Below are 10,112 nucleotides of genomic sequence, written 5' to 3' on the forward strand. Positions count from 1 at the left end.
TTATTTATTCTTCCTGTTCAGTTCTTTCTGCACATGTCTTGTTATGCTGATAGGGAGCCATCCAGAATTTGTATTTAGTTTTGATATTGTTAGGTCAGCTGCTAATCCAAATTAACTAATCTTTCATTTGCCAGTGCTCCCCTGTTGCATCCTTTGTCAGGTGATGTTCTTGTCACCAGGTAGATCGTCCTTCCCACGTGTAATCTGGATGGTTTCTAGCTGATCCACGGTGCTTCATGTGTTTTAACTTCTGCCTTCTCCATCATGTGGTGATGGATCTGTGTCTGTGTTTGTGTGGCAGGTGTCACATCAGCAGCATTGGCCCAGCCAGGTCACTACATCTCTTTCTGTTCTCCCTCTGCTGTCACCATGACTGTACCAGCTGTCTGATGTGCTTTCTGACCTCATGGACCCTCCGGTCCTGCCTCCCTCCTGCTGGTCAATCCTGTTCCTGCAAGGCAAGTGACAACCAGTCAGTGTCCCCTCGACCTTCCAGAGCGGGACGGCTGGTGGGAACTGTCACCATCAGCCAAGGCTCCGTGTGAAGTCCTCTCCTGGCACAGGAACAGCTCTGGCTGTGCCTGCTGAGCACCACGCTGCCCCACGGAGAACAGCAACAGTCGCAGAGTGGGTCTCTATGGTCTCTATGGTCTCTATGGGTCTCTACGGATCTCTATGGGTCTCTATGGGTCTCTATGGATCTCTATGGGTCTCTATGGGTCTCTATGGTCTCTGTGGGTCCCTATGGGTGTTTATGGCTCTCTGTGGCTTCTATGAGTCTCTATGGATCTCTATGGTCTCTATGGGTCTCTATGGTCCCTGTGGGTCTCTATGGCTCTCTGTGGGTCTCTATGGTCTCTTTGGTCCCTGTGGGTATCTATGAGAAAATCGACAGGGGGACCTGTTGACCTCAGCACCCTGGGCCCCAGCATGGCCCAGTTCAGCAGCCCTGGGCCCGAGGGCTCAGCCCAGGGACAGCCCCACAACCAGGGTCAGAGCAGTTCCTGCTGCTGCCCCGAGGGTCACCAGCCCCAGGCAGCCCTGAGCCAGAGTGCAGGTGTCTGAGCTGGGCTGAGCTGGAAGGGGCTGCAAAACAGCTCATCGGAGGAGGCGATGGAAGAAGGTGCCGTGTGTGTGGCACCAGGGTGAACCGACACCCTCAGTTTGGTATCTGGACCCGTGCTGGGCTTGCACATGGACTAAGCCCCAGCTCAGAGCACAGATTGCTGTTCCCAGCCCCGGCTGCCAAGCGCTGGTCCTGCTCTCTCCTCCCTGGTGCGGCCCGAGCGCACGACTGCCCTGCCTGCTCCTGCCTTGGGGAGCTGGGGTCAAAAGGAAGGACAGACTGGGGTGGGTATGGGATCTTTAAGTGTCCTGGGATTGCTTTGCTAATCACTCTGTAACGGTTCCTGGGCTATTAAGTCCATACATGCCCAGAGAGGCAAAAAAGTCCATGAACCAACTTTCCAATTAAGGTTTCCTTCTTACAAAAAACCACACTTCCATTTTCTCATCGGCAACAGGCTGAAAGATGGCAGCTGAAGCACCATGTGCCTCTTGTGAAAACAGGTAACAACAGATGGTTCCATTCAGTCGATCCATAATTTATTCCTGCACAGGAAACCTGTCCATTAATTTAATCTCTGGTGTCCAGGCAGGGCCTTGCTGATGTTCCTGTGTCGCAGCAAGTGTGTGCATGTCAGGCTTTCTGCAGGTTTGTGACTCAGTTTTCTTATTTTCCCTAATAATGACAATCTTGCTGTGCACTCCTGAAGTCTCCCATAAGCTGGTGGTTGAGAGAAGGATGGGGAGCTCCAGTGAGCTCAGGGAGGACCAGGCAGCATCACAGGCAAAGCAGAAGGGAACTCGACTGGGTGAACATTAATGGAATTTATTGACAGGTGAAACTGCCGTGTCTCCCCCGTCTTTGGGCGGATCACCGTGCACCCTGAACCGGTACAGGCAGGTGTAGTCCGGGTGGCCCCAGTTGCTCAGCACTTGCAGCCTGATGTAATTCACGACCCCAGGGAGCTCGTTCTGCAAGGACAAGAAGAAATGAGTCGCCTTTTCCTCTCTGGCCCGTGAGCACTGACAGAAGTGCCGCAGCGACGGCCTTGACCAGCAGCTTCCTTCCTGCTGCCCCGCGGGGCTTTTGACCTGTCATGGTCCAGATGTTCCCTCATTGGGCCATGAGAACAGCCAAGGAAGCAACAGCGACCAGGTGCCTCAGCAAATACACTGGAAAGCTCTCGCCTGCTTTGGGGCACAGGCTTCCACAGTCAGAAGACCCAGTGCTGGTGTACAATTTCACCTCAAAACTGACAAATTTCACCTTAAATTTGACAATTTTTGCTCTGGGAAGACTCAAAACCAACAAATTTCTCAATGGGGGTCAATGGGGTTCCATGGTAGTCAATGGGGGTCAATGGGAGTCAATGGGGATCAATGAGAGTCAATGAGGGTCAGTGAGGGTCAATGGGAATCAATCGGTTTCAATGGGGATCAATGGGAGTCAGTGGGGGTCAATGGGAGTCAATGGGGGTCAATGGCCGTCAGTGGCAGTCAATGGGGACAAATGGGAGTCAATGGGGGTCAATTGGAGTCAATGGGGCTCAATGGGGAACCTTAAAACTGCCTTTAATCCCAATGGGGAGCCCCCAAATGCCTTTTAATCCCAATGGGGAGCTTCAAAAATGGCTTTTATCCCAACATGTCTCATTGCCTTCTCCAGAAAGCCACGGAAACAGAATGGCCTCCCTGTCACTGCTCACTGCCAGCACCAACAGAACCCTCAGGAAGCCCAGTATTTCTGTGTCTAACTGGCAGACCAGCAGTCCTGCATCCTACGGGATGCGGCCGCTTGTGTGCACTTGGGGTCCAGACAGTCAAGCTGATTCCAGCTTCAACTGTGGCGCTTCTAAGCACTGAAGTTTAACCCCAAAATGAAAGAGAAGATGGCAGTGCAGCCATCCGCCACCAGGAAGTTAAAGCAGAAGAAAGGCAGCGTGGCACTCGCTCAAGGACGGGGCTGCCTGTACCCTTTGGCAGGGAAGCCTCTCCCCATGCAGCCGCATTTCTCCTCCTCTCCTGCAGTTCTCCTCCCTCTGTGTCCCCATACCTTCAGCTGGAAGGTCTGACTGGGATTCAGCGCCGCCAGGAAAGTGAACTGTCCCAGGAACGTTCCCTGCTCCTCGTGTTCTTCCTTGAAGCCCTACAGAAAGATGGGTGGAGAAAACAGAGCGTCTGGTGCACCACGGGAGACTGAACTTCAGCCGGTGAAGTACGGGGTTATTTCAGCTACGGAGTCCAAGGACCGTGAGCACAGGACAAGACGAAGAGCTGCAGGTGGGCAGCACGTCACACTTGCCCACTCAGCGAGTCCAGGCTGCCTGTCAGAAAAGGAGCAGACGCTCCCAGTGAGAGGGAGGTGACCTGAGGATCACAAATGCACTGGGACTGGAAGACAAGAAGGTTTAGGACCATGCACTGTCCAGCTCCTTTGCCTTGTGCCTCCTGGAGTAGCATCTTGCCCCAGAAGCTTCCTTTCGAGTGGTACATTGAATAAAAGAGGAATACAATGGGAAGGGAGTGACTCCAAGGAGCCTGTTTGTTCTGAGAGCCAGGAGGAAGCTTCGGGCCCCTGGACTCTTTGACCCATCTTCAACCCCTGCTCAGAAATGCTGTGCAACCGCCTGCCCCCGACTCCAGAGAAATCACTTACATAGACAGCAAAGTCCTTGGGAGCTCCGGAGATGCTTTCTCCATGGAACGCTGTCCCTGAGACATGGGCCATGGTGACGGCTCTGGGAATGACCGGCACGGACAGCTTGATGAACACGTGTCCCTGACTCCCTGGGAAGGGCCAGCAGTTGCCAGGATGATTGTCCGGCTGAAAGGACAAGAAACACTCAGCAGGGAGACACAGGCGGAGAGCAGGTCCATGCGGGAAGGGGGAAGGAAAAGAAGCTTCGAGGAGCAAAGACGGGGAAAGAACATTCGGAGCAGCGTGTGTGGTTCATTCTCCCAACCTTTGTGTTACTGCTTCTTGGTGCTCCTACCTCCAGAATCAGCTCAGGAGACCTCATGTAATCCATCACCGGCAGCGAATAAAAGAAGAACTTTGCTTTGCCAGTCCGGAAGGATGGAGAAGTCTTGGGATGAATGATGGCTGCCCCTAGAAATTGAAAGATGAGCATGATCATCAGGCAGTGTCAGGAGGAATATTACACTCTTGACTTGAAAAAGGCTTCTCAGTTGTCATCCATGTCCTACAGTGGGTTCCCCTTATTCTTACTGGCTCGACCGCTCTGGAACACACGGTAGGGGTCATCAAACTGTCGGATTTGGCCGTGGCAAAAGACAAGACTGTGAACCAGCCTTTCTGTGCTTCCCATGGGGTCTGGCCCGTTACAGGCTCTGTCAGTGTCACTTATAGGGCACAAATTGACCCTTGACTTCTTGCCCCTTCTCTCCTGCCCCTGGGCACGTTCCAATGCCCATCTTGTCAATCGGGACAGGAGGCGCTTTGGAACTGGTTTGTTTGTACAATCTCACAATACCTGCTGATTTCAGGGCATAATCCGGCATCGGGACCTGCATTTCTTCCAGCTTCTCCAAAGCTTGATTAATGATCTCGTGCACAGCCTGGGAGGGAACACAAAGGAGAGCGCCTGTTGGAAGGAGAAGGACCGGGGCAAGCAGCTCCCTGCAAGGCCAGCCAAGGTGAGCGGGGACAAGGCCCGTTTCAGATGGAGGGAACGCCCACACTGCCTGGAAGCCTCCCAGGTTTGCTCTGCTGTGATTGTCGGGATCAGAAAGGGGGGGCTGGTCACTCCAGTGCTCTGAATGCTGGAGCTGCGGGAAGGGGCTGTTCCTGTGGAGACGCCCCAGGCCAGGCAGCACGGACAGACAAGCCTTCTGGGCATGAGATAGGCCTGGCTTAACTCTGGACCTCTGAGACCATTCTTTCTTTCCAGCCCTCCCTTGAGGAGGACCCGAGATCTGGGCACAGAGGAAGGTCCGACTCAGACAGCTGGCATTCCCGTCACGCTCTCTCTTCCCCATAAGGAAGTGTGGAGCAACAGGAAAAGGGAGCATGGCCATGACAGCACTTGTTCCAGCAGCACCAGCCTGTTGGCTGTGACAGGGAATGGAGTAGGATACATGCTGGAGGGAGGATAAAACCCCTGAGCAGATCCTTCTGCCTTGTGCCCTTACCCGTCCGGTAACGCCTGGGAGCTTTGCCTGCTTCAGTCCTTCCTGCAGAGCCCGCTCAGTGACATCCTTTGCGCTCCAGCGCAGATGATAAAGCTGTTCCTGGAGCTTACGGAGCTGGTCTGGCAGGGGCAGGGTTTCGCTCAGGTCTGCAGTGCTCCAGGGGGTTAAGGCACCAAGTCGTCCCACGTGGTAAACACCTGTGGAAACACACCAGAGCTTAGAACTCGGTCTAAGGCTGGGCTGTGCCTCGGCCTGCCCGCTCCCCTTTCTGTGTCTCTCCCAAGTGCCATAGTTGTCTCTCCTCTTGCTGCCTTTGACAGTGGCCATCATGGCGTACGGGCTCCGCAATAGACGGACGTTCCCTGCCCTGGACTGTGCTCCTTGTCCTGCAGAAGATTCTCAGCCCCTGGGGCAGGAGAGCTCAGCCACGGCCTCTCCCTGGGCTGAAGGGAACTGGCTCAGCCCTCCTGGAGAAGGCAACTCAGCCCTTCCGCACCCACACCCGTCCCGCTGGAGCAGGGACCGGCACAGCTCTGTGGGGACTTTCTGCTCTTGGCTGAGCCCCTCTGCTCACAGCGGGGGAAGTGGAACAGGGCAGGATGGAGCCCCGAGTGCCTCCTAAAGCACCGTCCTCAGGTTGGAGATCTGCAGAGACTCACCGAAAGAGCATAGACCGAGAAGAAGCACAAGGGTCATTGCCTTGAGAGCCTTCATCGTCCTGCAGAGCAGATAAAGAAAAGGCTGGTGAAGCTGGCGGTTCCCGTGCAGGTCAGCAGCAGACTGGAGAGCAGCAGCAGGGACTGCAGCCCTGGAGCCTGGCGTTCCTGCCGTGTGCATTGGCTTGGTCCTGCACCAGCTCCAGTCACTGCTGGAGGTGTCACCAGCTGCACCAGTGCGGGATTTGTCATGGCAAGATTGTTTCCTTAGGGACAAAGGGCTCAAGGTTGACTCCGGACTAAGAGCAGGAGTTGCAACAGGACTTGTGTCCACACTTCACATCTGTGGGGCTGGAGAGGGATTCACTGGAAATGGAAGGACATAACAGACGCCTGTTTCTCCTGCCCAGCGTCCGATGGACACTTGTGCTGCTCCTGTTCTCCACCCTCTCAAGAGAAGGTTCAGCCTGTGCCCCTACAGTCCAACAGCTGCCAGGGGGGTGTGTGTCTCCCCTCTCGCAGCGTTTCTTTAGCAGCCGGGTTATCTCTGGCCCTTCTCTTGGCAGAACTGCAGACAAATGCAGACTGGAAAGAGGGAGGGTGGCTGAATGTCAGTGTGTGCTGGCAAGCAACGGGCACCAAGGAAGCGCCAAAGAAACTCTGGTGTCTGGGCCCTGCTGCCCTGAGCCTGATCTGCCAAGACACAGCACACACCGCTCTGCAAGGGGGAAATTCCTCCTGCCTGTTCCAGGAGGCTCTCAACAGGCTCACAGCGACACTCATCAGGAATAAACAACCCCTTTTGTTCTCCTAGAGAACTCCTTGCACCCCTCAGAGGATCCTGAGCCCCTTTCCTGAGGCAGAGCCCTGGTGAGGAGCTGACCAGGTTTCCCAAGGAAACCTCCTCTGTCAGGAACACAAGTCAGACCCACGGCCAACAGAGGACACGGGGGTGTCCTTCTGGTCCCCGTGGAGAGGAAAACCAAGCAGGCTCAGGGACAGAACCCACCCTGCAGAGCACAATGCAGGACGGAGCTGAGCTCTCACAATTACTGCGGCAGGCTGTGTCTGGGCCACCCCTGGGACTCTCTCTGTCCCATCCAAAATGGACCTGTCCCTCATTCTGCAGAGATCAAAGGCTTTCTGGGCCCAGCCCTCGCGTTCATGAAGAGACTGAAAGGCGGCTGCTGCCTTCCAGCAGCTCCAGACCCAGCTCTCAGGCTGCCCTCGTGTTCCTCTCCTGTCCACCCTCCACCCACCCAGCTGACGAGGTGGAAAAAACACCTGGGGAAGGAGCAGAAAATATTCCCAACATACCAGTTCAGACGTTCAGCCATCTCTGGGTGTCTCTGGGTACCTGCTGAGGTGCAGGTAACAAGCATCTCGCTCGCTCGGGAGTGAGCCAGAAACTCTGCGATCTCAGTTCCCTCAAGATCGAGAGTGACCAAGGCGCAGGGAGACCCCTGGTCTCATCCCCTGCTGTGCCGACCTCAGCGCTGATGCTGCTTTGTGACACAACGGCAGTGGGTGATGTCACAATGGAAGAGGCTGCACCTCGTTTGGAGGCAAAGTCCCACCTGACAGGAGCGGGTCTCGCAGTCCTCTCTGCAAGGGAAGGAATCCTTCACCACAGAAAGAGGGAAAGGTACAGGAACACGTTGCTCTCAGATAACAGACTCTGTCAACCACTCTTCCTCTTGCTGACCAAAGGTCAGACGGTGTTGGAAAACAACAAAACAGCAAGATGTGCTCCTCAGGGAGCACATTATATCAGCCGTTCAACAGTAAGTCCAACTCCCGTCTGAACCTCAGAATAAGAAATGCCGTCTTAAATTTCCAGGAGAAGGAAGGGCTTTGAAACGGCAAGACCAGGAAACGTTCATGAAAGCACGGCCATTCAAGTCCACAGCCCTGATCACAGACCACCTGCCCGTTACCTAAGGCAGGATGTTCTCAGCTGATTCACAGCCACTGACGTCTGGAAAAGAGCACAAGGTCTCTTGTTCTTTAGCACTGAGCACGGAGGTTGGAACAGGATCTGGGAAGAAATCCACCTACAGTCAGTCTGGTTTCATTCGAGGCCATCAGGACAAGTTGAGTTCACATTCACCAGGAACCACAGCAGGTCCCACCCGTCCCTGCAGACCCCAACACCATCCTGTGCAGGGTCCCGAGGAGCAGTAAGCACAGAACAAGAAACCTCCCTTCCAAAGAAGAACCACAGCCGCTCTTCCAACAAGCTGCATAAGCAGCAGCTGAGAACAACCTCTGCTGTAGCTGCACCCAGCTCTGCTGTCTGCACAAGGAGACCAGCTCCTAAATGATCCCCAGCCCTACAGACACAGATCTTCCCCAGGGCAGGGATGAGGAAACACCAGAGTGCACGGACACCTGGTCATTCCGTTGAAGCTGCTGGGGAGAAGGACAGAGGACTAGAGAGAGACAAATGAGACAAGAGAGAAGACAGAGGAGCCCAGAGAGAAAGAAACACACAGGGACAAGGATGGAGAGATGGAGAGATCAAGGCAGAAAGGGACAAGGAGCTGATGAGACAGGGAGGAAGAAACAGCAGCGCTGAGGAGCAGGACAGAGGGATGGGGAGGGGGGAGGAGGAGAAGCAGGAAGGGGGTAGAGAAAGACAGGGAGGGGGATGTACAGATGGAGAGACAAAAAGAAAGGTAGGGAACAGAACAAAGGGACTGAGAAACAAAGCAAAGTTCAGATCAAAATGAAGAGACTGGAAAGGGAAAACATGCAGCAATGAGCTGGAGGAAGAGGAAAAGAGGGCTGAGGAGCAGGAAAGAGGAAGAGAAGACAAAGAAAAGGCAGAGCCAGCTGGACAGGGGAGATATAGTGAGAGGGGATGGGACTGGGAACAGGCAAGGAAGACAGAAAGAAAACCAGGACAGAAAGACAAACAGGATAGAAAGACATCAAGAAGGCAAAGGGGCAGTAATCTGGACAGAGATGGAGAAAGAAGAACAGGGAAAGGGAAGACAGGCAGAAAGACAGAGAGGGAGCAGGAGAGACAAACAACAATAAGGGTTGGGGGCAGGATGGAGATTGGGGAAAAATCCTGGCGTGAGCAGCAAGATGGAGAGGGAGTGAAAAAGAAGAGGGGCAGGAACAGGCACAGGGAGCAGGACAGAGGGATACAGTGAGAAATGATGGGGCAGGGAGCAGGACAGAGGGATACAGTGAGAAATGATGGGGCACGGAGCAGGACAGAGGGATACAGTGAGAAATGATGGGGCACGGAGCAGGACAGAGGGATACAGTGAGAAATGATGGGGCACGGAGCAGGACAGAGGGATACAGTGAGAAATGATGGGGCACGGAGCAGGACAGAGGGATACAGTGAGAAATGATGGGGCACGGAGCAGGACAGAGGGATACAGTGAGAAATGATGGGGCAGGGAGCAGGACAGAGGGATACAGTGAGAAATGATGGGGCACGGAGCAGGACAGAGGGATACAGTGAGAAATGATGGGGCAGGGAGCAGGACAGAGGGATACAGTGAGAAATGATGGGGCACGGAGCAGGACAGAGGGATACAGTGAGAAATGATGGGGCACGGAGCAGGACAGAGGGATACAGTGAGAAATGATGGGGCACGGAGCAGGACAGAGGGATACAGTGAGAAATGATGGGGCACGGAGCAGGACAGAGGGATACAGTGAGAAATGATGGGGCACGGAGCAGGACAGAGGGATACAGTGAGAAATGATGGGGCACGGAGCAGGACAGAGGGATACAGTGAGCAATGATGGGGCAGGGAGCAGGACAGAGGGATACAGTGAGAAATGATGGGGCACGGAGCAGGACAGAGGGATACAGTGAGAAATGATGGGGCACGGAGCAGGACAGAGGGATACAGTGAGAAATGATGGGGCACGGAGCAGGACAGAGGGATACAGTGAGAAATGATGGGGCACGGAGCAGGACAGAGGGATACAGTGAGAAATGATGGGGCACGGAGCAGGACAGAGGGATACAGTGAGAAATGATGGGGCACGGAGCAGGACAGAGGGATACAGTGAGAAATGATGGGGCACGGAGCAGGACAGAGGGATACAGTGAGAAATGATGGGGCACGGAGCAGGACAGAGGGATACAGTGAGAAATGATGGGGCACGGAGCAGGACAGAGGGATACAGTGAGAAATGATGGGGCACGGAGCAGGACAGAGCAACAGACCAGAATGACGACAAAGAGAAACCAGGGATGGTGAGAACACA

At 54.5% G+C, this 10,112-nt stretch overlaps 1 protein-coding gene across 1 annotated transcript; it reads right to left on the reverse strand.

Moving 5' to 3' along the window:
* Positions 1-1,881: 1,881 nt before the first annotated feature.
* LOC309452044 (SUN domain-containing protein 3-like) lies at positions 1,882-5,931 on the reverse strand (the record flags this gene model as incomplete). The annotated part of the gene is made up of 7 exons (XM_082076720.1): positions 1,882-2,037; positions 3,119-3,211; positions 3,722-3,889; positions 4,059-4,174; positions 4,560-4,644; positions 5,218-5,414; positions 5,877-5,931. 7 exons carry the CDS (start codon positions 5,929-5,931, stop codon positions 1,882-1,884), a joined length of 870 nt encoding a protein of 289 aa, XP_081932846.1.
* Positions 5,932-10,112: the final 4,181 nt, after the last annotated feature.

Source organism: Streptopelia decaocto (assembly GCF_964273445.1).
Source record: "Streptopelia decaocto genome assembly, contig: HAP1_SCAFFOLD_147, whole genome shotgun sequence".
Taxonomy (NCBI): Eukaryota; Metazoa; Chordata; class Aves; order Columbiformes; family Columbidae; genus Streptopelia; species Streptopelia decaocto.